Here is a 19,788-nt window from a genome sequence, read left to right as displayed (position 1 = left end):
CTCTGAAGTGACAGGTGACATTTCCTCCAAAACACAATCTTAAAATGTGCCTGGACCATGGAACAAGCCACAGACCTTCAGCAAACACCACAGTGAGGGCTGTAAACAGTAAATGAATAAACACAAAACCACATGCCTGTTTCTTTAAATGCAGTAAACCAACTCCACTAATCTGAACTCCATTTTAATGGTCAGTATCCTCAGATCGCTTCTTTCCTCTGGAAATGTCTCAAGTCTGTAGGCCAGCTCAAAGATTCAATGTGTGGGTTGAATTCACACAGCACCCTCCTGTGTTCCTTGGCAGGCCAATCAAAATAATAAGTTCTATCAATGACTTACATATCCGGCTCTTTGTACAATGTCACCATCTAACCAAGCCTGCTACGTATGGTGGCCCAGGTTGCACACTGGTCAAATTTAGAAAGCACTCTTCCTACGGTGGTGTGTTCATGTCACCCCTGGAGTTGTGCAGTAGACAGCACGCACAGTCATACATGGAGACCATGAAAATCTGTCCATTTACTTTTTTTAACCAAAACATCATGGCATAAATCTGAGCATAAAGCAGTCATTTACATCCTGTTTTCTATATCTGTTTCCTCATCTGTAACGAGACAATCATAACATCTATCTGATAGAGATGGAGTGAAGATTAAGTCAATGAACGCACAGACGCACTTGGAATCAAGCCTGGGATGCATGAGTCTAACCATACATCATCCCATAAGCCAGCCTATCACAGCAACGCATGGGCCCTGGGACCATTTCCCACCTCACCTTCAGGATGATGAAACGTGTTGCAGAAACTCACTTTATCTCTGCTTCTGATGCTACAGCTGGGAATACGTCTCCCTGATACAAGCTCTAATGGATGGGCTGTCTCATACCTCTCTCTCGTAGCAGTTACTGACCCGATACATTTGCCTCGCCTGATAAAATGCCACGAGTGCCCTTTTCTGAATTATCTGAAACTCTTAACTTCTCCCAACCTTTTCATATGGCACTTGTCACCTTCGCTGAGAGGCACTAGACAACGCTGCTTTCAAACCTTGCTGCAGAAATGCCCCTCAGATTTTAACACGAAACTGATGCTCTGCATTAACTGAGTGTTTTCAATGCTGACTTTTAAAGAAAAGCACAGGAAATAAGGATCTCATGGATTAATTGGAAATATTAAACATTAGTTACACGGCATTATTTCAAAGGTTGCTGCAAGAAGTTGGCATAAAAACATTACATCATCTTTTGATCTTTTTCTAAGACTAAAATCTGATCAACAAAACTAAAATATTGCATTCACAGGAGTCTTTTACATATTCACAGGAAATATTTTTGAAAGTATTTAAAAAGTGATAAAGTTTGCAGGGAATTAAAAAAACATTCCTTGCAGGATATTTGGTCCTGTCCAAAACTTTTGTAAGACATTTGGTGCATCAGACATTTGGTCCATGCCAAAAGGTCCTTGAAATTCGGTCCTATCTAAAATGTCCATGAGATATTTGGTCCATGCCACACAATTTTGAACAGGACCAAATATCAAGGACCTTTTGGTGTGGACCAAGATGTCTCCTTGGGCGTTTTGGACAGGACCAAATATCTGCTAGCCAGAATATTTTATAAAAAGGTATTCATTAGAAGATTTTACTATTAGAAATACCATCATTCCTAGGCATATATATTTTGAAATCTGCTATTTTCCTATAATCCATGATGCAAAATGTAGTATTCCACTTTGAGAAAGAATCTCAACATTTAAGTAATGATCAAATTGCTGGTTGTATAAAGCAAGCAACTCTGTTTCTCACTCACTCACACTGTAGTTGCAGAATCACTTCTCCACAATTCTGGGCTGTGGGCAGGTGGTGGTAGTGTCCAGTATACGTCTATCTTTAAGTTTCTCTGTTTCCCACCTTCATATGGTTGACGGTCTTTAAAGAATTAAGGCATATACCACATTTCCTTGTCCATTCATCTGTTAGTGACATTTAGGATTCTGTCCACATACCGGCTATTATGAATAATGTTGCAATGATCATGGTTGTGCAGATATCTCTTTGAGATCCAGATTTCAATTTTTTGGATAAATACCCAGAAGTGAGGTGGCTGGATCCTATGGTAGTTCTATCTTTAATTTCTTGAGGAATCTCCATACTGTTTTTCACAGCTGCTACACCATTTTGCATTCCCGCCAACGATGTAGAGGGTTCCAATTTCTCCACATCCTCACCAAGACTTGTTGCCTTTTGTTTTGTTTTGTTTTGTTTTTTAATAATAGACACCCTTGAACTTTAAAAATGAGGGCAATCTTTCAGTAAACAACATGGACGAATCTTAGGTACAAGACGCTAAGTGAAATAAGCCAGTCACAGAAGGACAAATACTGCATGATTCCACTTATATGAGGAAACTCATAGAGGCAGAGAGCAGAATGGTGGTTGCCAGGGGCTGGGCGGGGGGGCGGGGTGAGGAAAATGGGGAGTTCCTATCAACGGGTATAAAGTTTCAGTTATGCAAGATGAATACATTCTAGAGATCTGTTGTACAATTCTGTGCCTGTAGTTAAAAATATTGTATTGTACACTGAAGAATCTGGTAAGAGGGCAGATCTCATGTTAAGGGTTCTTCCCATCATAAAATCAAAATTAAAAATTAGTGCATAGGCTTCTATTCAAAGCAACACCAGTAGATCGGAAAAAATCTTTTTGCAATCCAAAAAATGATCACAGAATGTCAAGCTTACATAATGCGGCCAAGCTTAGTGTTATTAGTCAAGCTAAGTAACCCTAGCTGCTGTTGCACTAACAGCCTCCAAATCTCGGTGGCTTAAAAAAAAGATTAGATCCTGTTCAGGTCACAGCCACCTGTTGATGAGGGGAGGGGGGTTTCTCTGCATCTGCCCCAGGTGGTGACTCAGGGATCCAGGCTATTTCATTACCATCATGGCATCACCATTCCTTAGGACCATCTCCGAGTCCTTACCTGGATATTCTGCATTCTGCAGCTACAAACAGAGGATGGTGCGGGGAACTTCCGGCCAGGCCTGAGTGTCTCTATGGTCCCAAAGATAAAAGAAGTGGGATATGTCTTCTTGCCCGATACCCATTGCAATGAAACCGTACGTAAGAGCTATGAGACAGTTTCTGCTTCACATGCAGTTACTGAGGGGCTCTGCCCACTAGGGAATATGTCATATCTTTGTGTGTGACTTAGTTTTGCACCCTGTGTTAAATTTAGACAACATAAATTTTGACAGGCAATTCACAGTTCATATTTATAATAATATATTCATCGGAAATTGGGCCTTCAGAAAAACACCACCATCCCTCAGCACAGGTAATACAGTTTGAAACCTGAGATCCTCATATAACCAGGGAGGCCAATTTTATATCCCAGACCACCATAAGAAAGTCATTGTGTTTGCTCATTGGGTAAACCATACAATCTGCCTTTTTTTTTAAATTGCAGTGTAGCTGATTTACAATATTGTGTATTTCAGGTGTATAACAAAGTAACTCATGTGTGTGTGTGTGTATATATATATATATATGTATATATATATATTCAGATTATTTTCCATTATAGGTTATTACAATATATTGAATATCGTTTCCTGTGGTATACAGTAAATGCTTGTTTTTTTATCTATTTTGTATATAGTGGTGTGTATCTGTTAATCCCAAACTCCTAATTGAATCCTACCCCTCCCTTTCCCCTTTGGTAACCATAAATTTGTTTTCTATGTCTGTGAGTCTATTTCTGTTTTGAATATATTATACATTCATTTGACAATCAGCTTCTTTGAAGATGGGTAAGATAAACAGCTGTACCCTGAGAGGTCACTTAGAGGATCTGAACTTCATGAGGAGAACCGCCTTTAGGGCAAACATTTGAGGCTCTCCTAGATGTAAGGTCCACTGAGTTCTCAGAAAACTGAGAAATTGCTTCATGACAATATTTCCTTTGCATGAACACACGGGTCATTTTCAAGTTGCTTGTGTTCTAATTAGGTAAGTGGACGTTTCCTTAATTGAAAAGGCTCCTCTAACATAATATTTGACACTCTTAAATACTGGTAAATTACGATCGCTTAACTCGGAGCCCATCACACAAAGAGATGGTAGGAAGTGATGTCAGCTAGAGGCAGGTGTAGCAACACAGACCCGGTGCGTGGCATCGGAACACCAAGGATGGCCAGGGCACCCACACTGTCCTGACTGAGGCCAGGACAGCCCAGATGGATGGGAGGTGAGGGGAGACAGGCAGCTATAGTTTACGGGGCACTTGGTCATTGACATCACACCTGACATCCTCTGAGGGCCAAAGAGGAGGTGACGAAGCTTGGCGTGTATTGCACAGGAGCCTGTGCAAAGCAACATCTTTCATCCATGCACACCTCTCCCTACCATGACCCACGGGTCAGCCCGCCTCCCGACGGGCATGGTTTAGCTTTTATCCAGAATGGCTGGGTCAGTGAGAGCCCATCTGAGCCCCAGCATCACTGCATTCCTTCCTTGTTCTCATGGCTTCAGCAGTTTAGTCTGACTCCGCTTCTGCCTTCCCAGGGAACCCAGTCGAAAGGTAGAGAAGAGAGGGCAAGGTTTGTCGTATCAAAATTTAGACTCTTCTCTGCCCCAAACATCTGTTGAGCAAAGAAGCTGCTTCATCTGGGTCCAGGACCAGTTAAGACTTCCAAGGCCCAGGAAGGAAACATATGCATAAGATTCAAGATAAAGACAGGTTACATAAAAACATAAACCATATTAAAACACACAAGAATTCTATTTTACGACTGCGTTGGTACCTGTGTGTCTATGATCTTCAACCCCAAATGTTCAGTTTTTGTTTCTGATGTTAAAAGACATTAGACATTTTTTTGTGAGCCCCTGAAAAGAGGCTGTGTGCGTGATGGATAATTTGGCCCTTGCCCTGCCCTCTAATCATGAAAGTCAGGGGCTATTTATTTCTTACCCATCTCTATACTTCCTACCCCTCCCCGGAGCCTCAGACATTCCATAAATATTTGCTGAACTAAACCCATATTCCCCATCAATTAACATCATGCCCCAAACATAGGAAACACTCCGCACGCTTGCTGAATTGAGTCCTGTGGGAAAGCACGGCACGAGAGCACAGAATGTTTAATTGCCAAGGAAAATTTTATTTTAATTTTGCATTAACATCAGGCCAAGGTTCTGGGAAACCTGCACAGAGGCAATCACTTCACAGGTCGCATTGTTCAGACAGATGCCAAATACTTTTCCCGCTTCTTTACCCTTCACTGGATGTCCTTCAGGGCTACCTGAAATCTGTTTCCTTTCTTTAATCCTTAATTACCTCGATGTGTAGGTTGTATGTAATTTTGCTTTTCATGCAGTGATACTGACATCGTCAAATAATGCCCTGTCTATAGGTTAGTGTTTGCTTAGCCTTTAACATCTACGAAATGCTACAAATACAAAGATTTTTTAAAAAGAATTTGTTTAAAGCTTCAAAACCCACTAAGGTTTGCACATACAACTCAAGAGGTCACACCGATGGGAATTCCAATTTCCTGCTGTACATTCCAAGCAAAACTTTCAGATGGTAAGCGGTCTGAAGTCTATGGTAATGATGATTATGACAAATAAACCTGATTTTCAAATACCGTGACACATAAGGGTGATCCAAGTTATTTTGAGGCAAATACTTTAAAGCTCATTGTAGCTCCAGAGGTGTATGTATTCTTCATTGGCTGTTACCATTGTACAGATTAAACAATTAATTCTATACAAAGCTATGTATTCACATCATCTATAAAACTCCTTCAAGTTATTTCACCCTCAAACACATGTTCTTACATCATAAAATGTTTTGTAAAAGTCCATCTGCATTGAGTATGTTCAACTCTGAGTAAACGTGATCATCTTCAAACGTAAGTTCGTAACGGTGGCTTTATATAGTTTTTGTATGATAATAGCAATAATCCTAACACATTAGTAACATGCTGGTGCATTCTTTCATGAGACTATTTCCTAAAACAATGTGACAGATTTTTGGCAGTTTCTGGAATGAGAAATCCACATTAAAAGAAAGAATCCTGTTTGTTTTCCAACTTTAAACCATTCCCAGGGAGTGGGTGGGGGGGGGGGGCGGTGGGAATCATTTCTCTTTTTTAAGAAAAAGAAAGATTAAAATCTGAAAGAGTAGACCTTAAAGAGGAGCTGGGGACATGCTGCTGGATCTTAGAAATTCTTCAGTGGAGACAAACAGAGGAAATCAGAGTGCCGTGTCAGAAAGCCTGAGCCACGCTGTACACATTCTCTCCAAAGTGCCCGGAGTGGTCAGGGTACCTGGTGGGGTGGGGTATTCCATTGACCTGCACTCTTGTGGGATCGAGAAAACCCTGAGCCAAGAGCAGATGTTCAGACGTGTTCCCAAAAGAGATGAATGGGAGGCAGATGGACCACAGCTCCTGAGGACGGGTCCGTAAAGGCATCCGCATGATATTGTTGGAGGATGTTCAGCGCCTGAAGGTGACCTAAGTGCTCCCTGCACAGGTGAATTCTTTCCTCAGGAGGGGCTGGTGGCTCAGACGTTGGAACTCTCTCCAGCTGTGCCCCTAACCCCCAGTCTCCGATGTGACCTGGTTACGCCTCGTCCTGCGTTACTGAGGTTGCAGGAAATGGAATTCAAACAAAATTGCACATCTCGTGGTGGAGGCATAGATATTTCTTAGCCACAGGATCAGACCACACAAAACACCAGTACGGACATGAACCACCTTCTCTCTTCATTAAATTCTGCAAGAACTCAAGATGTCACGGTCATGGGTATGGGTCGTGGATGGATTGCTTGTGTCTCTCTCCCCCCATTGCGAAATGTCGCAATTTTACATGCCAAAAAGTCTGAATTCTGTTAGAAAGGATTCCAGGGACTGCAGCATCACTGAAGTGGCCTTTGAGTTCAGAACCTCCGTTCACCAAAGAAACAGCAGAACCCAAGTAGAATGCTGCAAATTATGGGATGCAAATCCGTACAGGAGAGATTTGTCTTGGCATTATTGTTGCTGAGGGATTTCACCGAAAGGCTGTAGTACAAACAGAGCTGTGAGCCGCTATTGTTTTTACTTAAATAGTGATAAGCTTCTAAATACTGTAAACTTCTTGAAGAAACTGTATATATATAAACGTATATATCATGAATAGTATTTCATATTATTGCAAATAATACTGACAGTAATTGCCTTCCAATAACCAAATTGGAACTTACCATCATCCATGATGGGTCAAGATGGTCTTTTACTCATTATAACGCTGCACGTGTTAGATTTAGTAAACACTCTTTAAATTTTATTCTCTTTTTCGTGATGCGCTATAAGGGGAATCCCAGTGGCCACAGCATCACATCAGCTTGTGGAGTAAGTGATGCCTTATGTCGTGGATCACACGCATTGGCTGAGAGATGAACAGGTTACCTGTGCAACTTCCTGCTCTCCGTCTGCACTGGTGTTGGCCAGACTCATTGAAATCCCGCCTACCGCATTCACATAACGTTGGCCTTGGAAGACGTGACTAACGCCTATGCCTCTGTTTACCGCAAACCCTGATTTTTTCCCCGGGGCGTAAATGTGGGGTTTTGACGGAGCCTCCAGGTGAGAAGACAGAGAGAAGGGATCTGAGTCCCGGGGTGGGAGCTGCCAGGGCTGGCCTCACCCAGTGCCGCCCCCCACGCTCGTCTGTGATGCAGCAGGTGGGGTGGCGCCGGGCGCCCCCAGACGCACGTGGCTAACGGCTTCCTCTCCCATCCTGCTTCTCCCGGTCGCACTGGCAAGACAGGCCTGACGATGAGCAACACATCTGAAGCCACGGCTTCCAGATAAGGTTGCCCAGCGACAGCTGATTGGGGACGTCCCGCAGGGTCTCAGCGTGCCGGGCTGCCGCTTCCTGCATGGTCCCCAGGATCTCCCGGAACCGGGGCTCTGACGTCGGAGTTAACGGGTTTCTCTCCCTGGGGTCTTGGGAGATGTCAAAGAGCAGAGGCGGGTCGTGGTAGGTGACATATTGCCCGTGACAGAAACACACGTGGGTGGCAAAGCATCCGTTGGCGCCCTCGGGGAAGAACTTGGGTGTGAAGAAAAAGGCTTTCCAGATGGACGTGCCTGTGGTTGACAAGGACAGAAGTGGGTTTCGTGGGGACAGGGTCATCAGAGTCACCTCCAAAGAGAACATGCACAGAAAGCACCCTGCCGTGCGCTGCAAGAAGGCAGAGACCTACCACTCGATTATGCATGGAATGGATTTCTCATGCTTAAGGCTCAAAAGGGTAAGAGACATAGCTTAAAAAAACAACATACATATATATATACATATATACACTACCAAATGTAAAATAGATAGCTAGTGGGAAGCAGCCGCATAGCACAGGGAGATCAGCTCGGTGCTTTGTGACCACCTAGAGGGGTGGGATAGGGAGGGTGGGAGGGAGGGAGATGCAAGAGGAAAGCGATATGGGAACATATGTATATGTATAACTGATTCACTTTGTTATAAAGCAGAAGCTAACACACCATTGTAAAGCAATTATACTTCAATAAAGATGTTTAAAAAAAAAAAAAAAAAACAACCATGCATTGCTGTTTAACTGCGACAGAACAAGAGACGAAGCTGATTATGCAATAGCTGTTAGGATGCAAATTTAACCATATTAAAACTTTGGCATTTCCTCCTTAATCCATCTCTCTCTCTCTCCCTCTCTCTTTCTCTCTCTCTCCCGCCCCTCCCCTCTTCCTCTTCCATCTTTTTCCCAACCCCTAATTTCTTGGGAGAAGCTGGTGAGAAAGGAAAAAAGCTTGCTAATTGTTTGAGCAGAGAACTCTAAGAGGACTGTCACAGTTCAGTCTCATAAACTTTACAGCTTGCAGCTGCAGTGAGGCAGGCACTCAGCAAATACACACTGACTAACAGATTCTAAGCTCTGAGCTCTGACCCTTTTTGTTCTCCAACTTCAAGATGCCAAGCTTCGCAGCCAGTGTTTCTGTTTAAAACAAAGTGGAGGGAAGAGGGAGGCTCGATGCTAATACGTACGTGAGATGGTAAAACGCGACACACACGCATACACATATACACACGTGTACACATACATACAGCCATCAGGAACCATCTGAAACACGCTAGGACCTCAGCTAACATTTGATTTCCTCCCTTTTAAGAAAGCCCAGACGCATCCCATCCAGAATTTAGTGAGGCTGGGCGTGAGGATGGGGAGAAATTGCAGCTGGGTTACAGAAATGATCTTTTGGGCGTGAAGAAAATGTTCTGATATTAGATTTGACTATAGTTGTAGAACTCTATACATTTACTAAAAATGGTTGAATTGGAATTCTATGCTCTATATGTGATACCTTAATAAAGGTGCTAAAAATTCCAAATTGACCCCAGAGTAGGATGGTTACATAGTTTTTAAAATGTAACTTCTGTGTTCCATTAAACACCCAATATTGACATTTTTAGAAAAAAATTAATTTACAAACAAATAATTGTGAAATGTTTGATTTCCTGTTTATCCTACAATGTTATGACTTTCTGAAAGCTGACTACTAATCACACATGCTCTGACAGAGGTCTAAAAACTGTTTCCTGGGTAGAAAAAGGTGACAGATCAAAACAGAGTTAACACGTATGAACCAAGCAGAATTAGGTGCAGACCGAAAATGTCCTTCTTCGCTTTATACTTACAGCTTTTTTATATAAAACCATAGAGACTGTCCCACTAGAAAGCATCACACACCTATTTAATTCACTTTGATCATTTGTTTGCCATGGAGATGGTGATTTTGTAGTTATAGGTATCGAGTGGCCCATGGATCCAAATGCAAAAGAAATTAATGGAATTAACAGAAAACAATTGCCATGGGTCCCACGTTCTCCCCAAACAGCCCCTGACCTCAGACAAGCATATTCAAAGGTGAGTAAGCCTCTCTGGTTTGGGGAAGACCCAGTCAGCACAGACAAGCAATGTGCACATGGCCTAGATGAATATACTAAAGGGATCCATGACGGGGAACCTCCCGTCCGTCGCGTAGTTGATGCTGGGAGAGATGGCACTTACTGGCTGTGTTGCTTTACACAACTTACAGGTCAGCACCTGCCTTCTAAAGATGAATTCAGGCTGCGAGGCTGCAGGAAGAATTCCAGGGCCTGCTTTCCCTCTCCAGCAGAAGATAAAGAGGAAGCGGGTTACCTTCAGATTCTTTCCGTTCCCCACCCCCCCTCATTCCGCTTGACCCCTAGATCTCCTTCAGAAGCCTTTTCGGCAGCGAGAAGCTGCAGCCACTTAGAATCTGTCCTTCATCAGGGTCAGCAGGGCCGAGGCTGTTACAGACAGAGGCGTGGGGAAGCAAGCCTCTTCTGCTCTGGCCCAAAAGCTGCAAATCTGGTGGCTGTTTTGAATTTGACATTCGAGTCAAGTCTTGGTGTGCTTAAAACCCCAAGAGGGTACAGGCTCCCAGAACAAATTCATTTAAGGGCCTGCCCTACCCGCTTGCTTTTGAAAGCCGTGCACGGCTACATGCGTGAAAGCCGTAGATTCTGTCACTAGCCACCTGTGCTCTGTCCTGCCCAGGTGTGAACAGACGGGCGGGCAGGTTTAAGGACCAGTCAGTAAATAAACCTCAAGCATCCTCACGGGGAGCAGCCGTGGTATGGCAATGTAGCTCGGACAAGTGCAGAATGAAGAATTAATTTTTCTGAAGATTTGTTGGGTAAGCTATAGGGGTCTTTGACTTTTTATAGCGCAATTTGGACTTCTAAAACTTTTTATAAAAAGATACATTGAGTATTCTCTGTATTATTTCTTTAGACCACTTCGGAGTTGCTCAAATGAGAGAAACTGGGCTGCATTTTATTGCATGTAGGTGTATAAGATACGAAGCCCTACTTCAGGGTCTGTTCTGTTGCTCACCAAGAACCCAGGAATCGACATTGTCAAAGGTGTCATTTCAACAGAAAAAAAGTAAATCAGTAGATCATGTGATAAAACAGGAGGCACCTGGTGTCACCTTATTTCTAATAGGTATATTTATTCCTGTTTACCAAAATTATTTTAATAATGTATTTCATCCTGGATTTCTCCATATACTACTAAAAAAATGTTGAGTTAAAAAAGTGTTTTTCTCTATTGTTAAAATTCCAGTCCATTCTGAACAAAGGTTGCTTCTGTCTCACCTCTGTCACAGATAAATATTTTGACCACCACGGGATCGTAATCTTTCTTACAATTGAGGCCCACTGACCAGAGGAAGCAATTATTACATTTTCTAGGGAGAATGCAAGAAAATTAAATGGAACATTTTTTCAAAAAAATAGTCTCAGTAGTGATGGGAACAATAATTCGACTTAGGTTTAAAATACGCTCCAAAATTTAAGAGAAATAATTGTGACTATTAGAGGACAAAGATGTCAGTGACATACAGTTAGAGGGCTGCTTTGTCAAGGTCATAGAAGATGCTGTGGAGATCACTACCTACCTATGAAACCCATTTTTATGCAAAATCACCACTGGAAAAAAACTGAGTGGATTCATGAGAAAAGAAAGTTTACAGTCCTTTGACAAAAAGGCAAATAGAGTTTAAGTGAGAAAAACTTGACTCCTAAGCTAGACCCTGAACTCAGCACCTTCCAAGTGTAATCCTAAAACAGCTATTTCATCCAAATTAAAATAAGCAGTGGGTTCCTGGGATTTCTTGGGGATGTGAGGGGCGTGAGAGCCCCGGACAGGAACAGCTGTTGTGATTTTGATCACTTCCAGGGACTCAGCCACCAGAAAAGGTTCAGCGGTCCGTGGACAGAGAAACCCCAAGCCTGAGCCCAGAGGATCCCCAGGAACAGAAACAGAGAGAATGCAAAGCCCGTTTTTTTCTGTCCATGCGGCAGTGGAACCACCTTTTGCAGATATGAGATGCTTAGCTCTGCCTAACAGATACGAGTCCGCCTTGCAAAGTGCTTTTCCCTTCATGCGAGGATTCTTGTCGGTCTAGAGCCATGACCAGCATCAAGGGGAGACATCCTTTGTCTCTGAGCTCAGAAGCGTTTCCTGTCTTGGTGGCTAGTTGACTGCGATCTGCTTGAACTCTCCTCCCCTTTCTGACGGCTCTGACAGTGTGGGCTCCAATCCCAGCTCCGCGATTTCCTAGCTGTGGGATGCGGGGCGTGGCTGTTAACCTCTCAGGGCCGCAGCTCCTTTTCTGATAAGTGAGGATAATAATAGTACGGGCCTTGGGGCTTTGCTTTGGGGGTTAACAATCCATCCCCTCGTGTAAAGCTCTCAGAACAATGCCAGGTGCATAGTAAATAACCACCTTTGCGTTAGCTTTGAATATAAAGCTGCCGTCAATCTAAGACAAAAACACTAGTTTCTTTATGCTCTTAAACCTGTTGCCACTGTAATACAAGTCTTAAGACACCTTTTCCCCCCCCTCCTAAGGATTCTTAAAGAATATGGCCAACAAAATTTAAATGGCTTCAACACACTGGCTCTTAATTTATCACTCAGATTCAGACATCTGAGTTGTCTGCTGTTGGAACAGCTAGTCTTGGTAAGATTTATTTTGGATGCTTGGAGGATTCCGCGTACATACAGAAGCCACACAGAGTCATTTGGGGTTTTCGGTCTTAGCAGTGTTTCCCACTACATAGCGCCATCTTGGAGTCCTTCAAGAAGTATTTCAAAGACTGTTGTGTTTTCCCACTGTGAGTGGCCCATACCACCCCCCTGGGACCCTCAGCTTGCCCCCTTAGTAATGTTGATCTCACCTCCTGGACGGACGTCTGAAAATCCACCCCAAGGTCCCCACGGCTCATGGCGACCTCCTTGCTTCCACGATACCCCCCAACCGTGTTCCCCTGTCCTGAGCCAGCCACCCGACATCAATGCCACATTCTTGTCTTAGACCGAAAGATCCTAGGATGTGGGCCCACATGGAGCCACCTAGGGCACCAGTGTCTTCACACACGCTCCCAGAGAAGTGCGGACCCAAGGGCTCTTGTTCTTGACCCCTGAGACTCGTGTCTACCCATTCTCTGTAGCCCAGACCCTCAATGACCCAGCACTGGGCTCATGGATGATAGACCCAGTTCTGCCCGCTTCCTGCACTGGTTGCACTGAGACTCAAGATACAAAAACACCGAGAAGGAAGAGGAAGCAGGTAAGGGCTGTGACCTAGAGCACCTGCTTTTAAATTCAGATTTAGAGGAACCCCAGCTCCACGAGTGATGCCTGAGTGCCCGAAAGCAAAACACTCCCTTTGACTAAGCGTTTGTTTTTGCATTTTGGGGGACAGAAATATGAATCCTGTACTAAGTGGGTACACAAGGTGTGCTAAAGTCTCCCACTCCCCTTCACTGTCTCTGTGTGTTGAAATCCTATCCATTGTTCAAGGTCCGACAACTCCTCCTCCGTGAGCCTGTCCAGGTCTCCAGCCGGAAGTTACCCCTGTTTCCTGGCGCCTCTCAGCACTTTCTACTGCGCGTTCAGCCCTGAAGGGCTACCACCGTCTGCGGACTCCATTTCTTTCTAGGTTACTCGCTCTCTGAACACAAGAACTGTATCTCCCACGTGTGTTAAATGCCCAGTACCTAGAGCCTTACATAGAAGAGTGAATGTATCTGTGAATTGCCAGCATCCAGGGCCTTACGTAGAACAGATGCTGAATAAAAATGTGCTGGGTAAATTAATGATGACTGAGCCGACGGGATGAGCAGGAAGACACCGAAAAAGAGGGAAGAAGCCAGCTGCCACCACGAAAGCCGGCATGGGGGCAGACAGGAAGCCCAGTACGTTCTGTGTGTCTCTCCTCCAGAGCCACTGGGGGCGTCCTGCCTAAAATCACTCATTGCCAACACAGCCTCCAGCCAGCCAGAGATCCAGGCTGCTTGGTGACATTTGGTCACGGCAGATAAATGAGCCAGGAAGTCAGAGATTTCTCGGGGTGTGTCCACGTCACCTTTGCCTTCAAGAAAGCGTGTGCACAGAGGCATGTGCAGGGTGGACGTGGCGGCAGTGGGAGGGTGTGGATCAGGGTCAGAGTTCATCCAGGGGAGACCAGAGCTGAGGTCCCCAAGGATGGGTGGACTTAGGGAATGGGAGGACGTGAATGAATTCCAGAAACAGTCCATGGGGCTGTGGAGATGGCCAGAGAGACAACAGTGAGGAAGAAGAATCATCTTTGTGAGTGTGAATAAAAGAACTTATTGTCTTGGGGGAAGAAGTTCCGATTCACCACAGGGCAGACTCTCAAAGTAGCCAGTGTTGGTTTAGCATCCAACTTTGCAGTCAACTCTTGTTACTGCACGCCTATTCTGTGACCTCTGACACCTCTTCGTCCTCATCTGTAAATAACTTTGGTAGAGACTGATAACTATCCTCAGGCTCCCACAGTTGTGGGGTGTTACCAGGGCACACAGACACCCATAATGAAGGCTACACTGTCCAGCCTCCCCTGATACCAGGTGTGCACAGGTGACCAACTTCTGGCCTGGGGAACATCTTCCTTGGGAGATATCGGACATGCACCCTTTTCCTCTCATCCTTTCCATCCATTGCTCCCTCCTGCTGCCCGTAGGTGGACACTGTCACCCTTCTCCACGCAGAAGAAGCTGCTGCATCCTCCAGGTGGTGGGACGGAGCTTGGAGTCTGCATCCCTGAAACTCTGTGGACCACCTACCGCTAGACTTCACTCACGAGATGAAGACAGAAACCTCCCTCTGATATAAGCTACTGTGACTTTTTGTTTCTGTTACGGCCAAATCTAATACGAATATAATCAAAATCACTTTTAATAAGGAGGATTAAAAGAGGCATCATATGCAAAGAGCGTAGCAGAGCATCTGCTAGACAGGAGATACAGAATAAACGTAAGGGTGCAGTGTATTGTTATCAAGTGTGTCTTCAAAAGACATGCGGTGGTCACGTAAAACAGATGACGCATTTCAAGAATAAGAGATTAACAGAGGGAAAAGCCTAAAACCACCTACAAAACATTTGTGGATACAAGATCCGAAGGTGAGGAAGACACAAATACTTAATATAAATATGAATACCTAATATAAATACTTAATACAAATATTCACTACAACATGCCTTGGTTAGAACTAAAACGTACCCATAGAAAATGCCCAGGTCTGCTAGCAGATGGAAGCAAATCAGGACAGAGTTAGAAACAAACAGGAGTACTGTGAGAACTGACAGATGCCCCCATGCTGACATCGAAGAAGAGAGATGTGCAAAACATTGTAGAAAATTAGTAGGAGCGAGTACGTCAGGGGGAAAAGGGCAGAAGAAGTGGCCTATGGTAGTTGCGAATAAGCTGGGTGCTGAGCTAACACTGGAGGACTCGTTCAGAAACACTGTGCTTTTGGCATTCGAGAAAGAAACTCCCGTTTTGATGCATTTTGTCTCTGTAAGGAAGCAAGGTTGCATTGCGACAAATGAACAGAAGTCATGGCTGGCACGTTTTTCATCCAAGAACTAATGTAATCTTAGGTCACACATGCGAAAACTTTAGCCGAAAAGTATTAGATGTCTGTAGAGAACAGACTTGTGGTTGCCAAGGGGGAGGGATTTGGGGGAGGGATGGATTGGGAGTTTGGGATTAGCAGATACAAACTATCATATATAGAATGGATAAACAACAAGGTCCCACTGTAGAGCACAGGGAACTATATTCAATATCCTGTGATAAACCATCATGGAAAAGAATATGAAAAAGAATGTATATATGTATAACTGAGTCACTTTGCGGTACAGCCGAAATTAACACAACATTGTAAATCAACTATACTCCAATAAAAAAAAAAAGTAGATGTATGTTTCAAAAATGGTCTAATATTATTTATAAGGTAATAGGAAGTGCCATATAAAAATACATGTTTGATAGACCAAGTGGGAGAAAACAAAAAAAATCCATTTATGATGGTTTTTTTCCATGGAAGGAAATGAATGGTTGGGACGATAAGCCCGTTACTGAAGAGTCTGAGTGATAATGAGATAAAACAAATTGAATAAACATTGAACACAATTTCTGGGAAACCTTCTCCACCCTCCTATATCACCATCACACCTTCTCTTAGGTTGTGGGCAAAGCAGATTCCGTCCATCCTGGGACACATCACCCTGCGTTCCTACAATTACACACACACACGTCCCATGATACCGGGCTGAGAAGGCAGGTGAAGGAATTAGTGGGTGAATATCGCAAAGGTCAAGAGCTGTTGGGAATGCAGGCTTTGGTCGAGATTTTCAACCAAAAGGAAAAGGAAATCCTAAGACTTGAAATATATCCTTGAAGTGATTGACATATATGCGTTTTTTCTTAATTGCAACAAAAGTTCTGGTTGGGCGAGGGCTTCTCCTTCTTAAGGTAAGCTGGAGTACAGGAAAGTTCTCTGCAGCTTTCATTTGAAAATGCCACAGCCCCCGTGAGTTCAGCTTCAGCCCTCAATTTGTTGTTTTTGACCCTTCAGGTTTAACTTCCGATAATCAGACAAAGGAGAATCAGACCACCAACACAAACTGAAGTCATTAATAAAGACAAAAACTAAGCATAGCCTTTCTTACACCAATCAACTCCTGAGACACAGGCAGCTGTAATTAGAATCTTCTCTCTTTTCTTAGGTGCATTTTAGAGGCAAAATTAATTTTTTAACTGGGTGAAAATCTTAGTGAACAAAGCAACATTTTTCCTCAATTACTACTGTAATGCTGTTGCAATTTTAAACCTCACTTATCTCCTATTTTCAAAAAAAGGCACCTTTAAAAGAGCTAGATATAAACAAATTTCTTTAGAATGAATTCTAATTTCCTACTGCTTTTTGTTGTGATTTAAGATTTAAAAAAAACTTTTTGAAGTCTTAAAAGTCAAAATTGTTTATCGTTTTTCTATAAACAATGTACGTTTCAGGTGTACTACTGAGGTTTTTCAAATGATGCTTTAAGAAAAAGTCACAGGAGAGAAGTTTCCAACAAACTTGAATTGAAAAGCTAGCAGGATTTATGGGGCTCCATGGACTCCACATCAGCATAACCACATCCCATGGATTTCTGTATGACCAGCTGGTCTGGAAACTCTCACATTATTGCGAGCATTTAGTTTATAGACTTATATTCATCCGCTCAAAAAGCTGCAGCAGAATCGCAGAGCCAACTATCTACCAGTCTTTTAAGATAAATTTTACCATAAAATCAAGTTGTCATTACATTGATTTTTTACTAACACTGCTTCATAGGTCAAAACTTAAAGCCAAACTTTTTGAATACACGCGGAACAGTAAATTTAAACTCACAATTCCCATTGTAATGCAAGAAAAGTTACCGGTGTCCTAATAATGCTTTCGTGAGTTCTTCTAAAATGCAATGGGCGTAAGGATATGAGATGATTAAGTTAGGCCATTCAATTTGCTGAGACAACGAAATTACAGAAACATTATCATCAGAGAATTATTCAATTATAGAGAAGACACTGTATATAAAAGCTGAAAGGGGTTCACATTTTAAAAGGGTGGAAACAGCATTCCAGCTCTAAGTTTTTGGAAAAATGAGCAACAAGTTGGGAATTGTAATATGTAGGCGTCCAACTAATCAAGATAAACGGGAACTGGATCTTAACCACACCACCACTCAATTCTAGTTTACGGGTACCAGTGTACTGACTGCTGGCAAGCTTGTGCTTTCTGAGCGAGGAACAGGGCGTGCGTTTGCTGTGTCTGCCAGTTGCCGGGGTGTCAATGCTCGCCGCCTGGCTGACTTCCAGGTAGCAATGCTTTCCCAACAAGCTGGCAAGATTCCTGAGCCATCCGGAGGTGGCTCCAGCTCACTGTTGCCCTGTCGCTACATTTCTAAACCCTGATCCTAAATGTCTCTCTTCTTTTCTAACAAAGTATTTGGAGGTCAGGAGGCAGCCCTCTTACCACTGACAATTATGGGAAGTGTCTCCCGTGTAGTGATTACCATAAACTCCTACCAGCACAGATCCAAGATGATGTCGGTCATCTCCTCTAACTAGTACTAGTTTACTTTCTGTATTCTCTAGTTGACAGGTAACTCCACACACATGAGTGACACTTCCTTACACACCTGTGCACTCCCAGCTGTTTGCACAGCCTGCAGCCCATCATGAGCTAAGAGGTAAGCAACTCCCTGGCAGAGAATTTGGTCTATTTTGCTGACAGGTGTGCAGCCTAGCCTAGAAGGTGCCACATAGTAGATGCTCAATAAATACGTGTAGAACAAATGAACAGATGAAATATTGAGCAAAGAGCCATGGAGCCGTGTGTGACAGCCAAGGCAGCAACCATTGTTACTGAGTTTCAGGCACAATCTGAAAAGCAGATGAGACGATTCATAAAACCCATGGTTTCCTGAGACCCCTTAGCTAGATGGATGACTCCGGTGTGGCAACACCGTCATTTTTCCTCGTTTGCTGCTGCTTCAAGACAGAAGATAGTAAGGAACTGCATAAGAGAAAATGTCATTTGTGTGTGTCTTAGAAGCAAGTTTTATCCCCAGGCCAGCTGCCTATCAGAACCTGGGTCTTGTTTTTCTCACTTACTCCTATTTTCTGCCTCTTCCTGTCCCTTTTCTGTTTACTCCTCCACATAATGCGCTTCTCCAGCCCCTGATCCAATATGTTTCTTCCGGCTCCTCTAACTCGAGGGGGTTGGCTTTATTTAAATGCAATTCTGCAAGGCTCAGGACTTGATATCATCCTTCTTTAAACAGCCAAGAGTCCCCGAGACTTTGTTCTTTACGCTTCTCGCAGGCTCTGTATAAAAGGAAGTGGTGAGGACCACATCTCTCATTTATGATGAGATGGCTCAGATCTAAATGCTGCCAATAATCCTAAAAAGAGACAGCATTCCTACGGGTGTTAGGAATGATGGACACATTGATGAGATACGTAAATAGGATCCCTCCGGGCCTAGAATCGTGCGCCCATGGTTTTGCCATATTGGTCTTCCAGAAGCTATCTCAAGGAAGCCGTCCAGATTTAAAGTATAAACGTTGAAGGGTAGACCTGGTGTGATTTCTTTGGGTAACGGAGGGTTATAATTTTCCACTCTAAGAATAATGGAGCAGCTGCTCTTTAAATGATGTCTTTGGTAAACTGACTGGGTGACCAGGATGGGGTGAGGGGTACATTGAAATCCAGCATCAGAGTCACCTGAGTTTTTACAAAGTCATCAGCTGCAGGGGATAAACAAGCTGCTCTGAGAATCTCGCCTCTGGGAGCAGAATCCCAAAACACACTAGAGAAGTGGGGAGTTTCATTTTCCTACTGAAGAGGAACCTCAAAGTCCAATATCAGCACTTACCTCTGGGATATACAGCAGGGGTATAATAGTTGCTGGATTCCCATAGACTCCTAGGCATCTTAGCGATGTGAGCCTTACTGTAATTCTAAGTTTAAATACATGAAAACCAGATGTGAACCTGTCACTACACCGACGATTCTCACTTGGTTCCACTTGGTCCTTTATGCTTTTTAGAAATGCACCCCTGTATCCGCTGTTGGAAAACCCAAAGAAGGTCCCGTCACTGATACAGTGCACAATTTAAAACACACCTGGGTTTGGGAACCATGATAACATCAAAGCGTTTGAACTCTGTCTTAAATATCTACATCTAGCAAATACACACGATTCGTGACCAAACACAGATCGATGAGTCATGACCCCTACCTTCGAGGCTCGGGAGAGAAGGTCAGGTAAACATCTCAAAGGCACTCGGTGCCAGTGCAAAAGCTACAGGACAGCAGG

The 19,788-nt window shown here is 43.5% G+C and overlaps 1 protein-coding gene across 1 annotated transcript in view; it reads right to left on the bottom strand.

Annotated features, from left to right (window-relative positions):
• Nucleotides 1–7,568: 7,568 nt before the first annotated feature.
• The window catches only part of LOC133082016 (steryl-sulfatase-like), a 131,054-nt gene continuing 118,834 nt past the window's right edge, over nt 7,569–19,788 (bottom strand). The window contains exon 10 of the mRNA XM_061178386.1: nt 7,569–8,137. Within this exon, the coding sequence (XP_061034369.1) occupies nt 7,764–8,137 (374 nt within the window). The 3' untranslated portion in view covers nt 7,569–7,763. The remainder of the gene's footprint in view (nt 8,138–19,788) is intronic.

Source organism: Eubalaena glacialis, chromosome X (assembly GCF_028564815.1).
Source record: "Eubalaena glacialis isolate mEubGla1 chromosome X, mEubGla1.1.hap2.+ XY, whole genome shotgun sequence".
NCBI classification, from domain to species: Eukaryota; Metazoa; Chordata; class Mammalia; order Artiodactyla; family Balaenidae; genus Eubalaena; species Eubalaena glacialis.
Note: the sequence above shows the minus strand (reverse complement) of the source record. Positions and strands in the feature narration are given on the sequence as shown.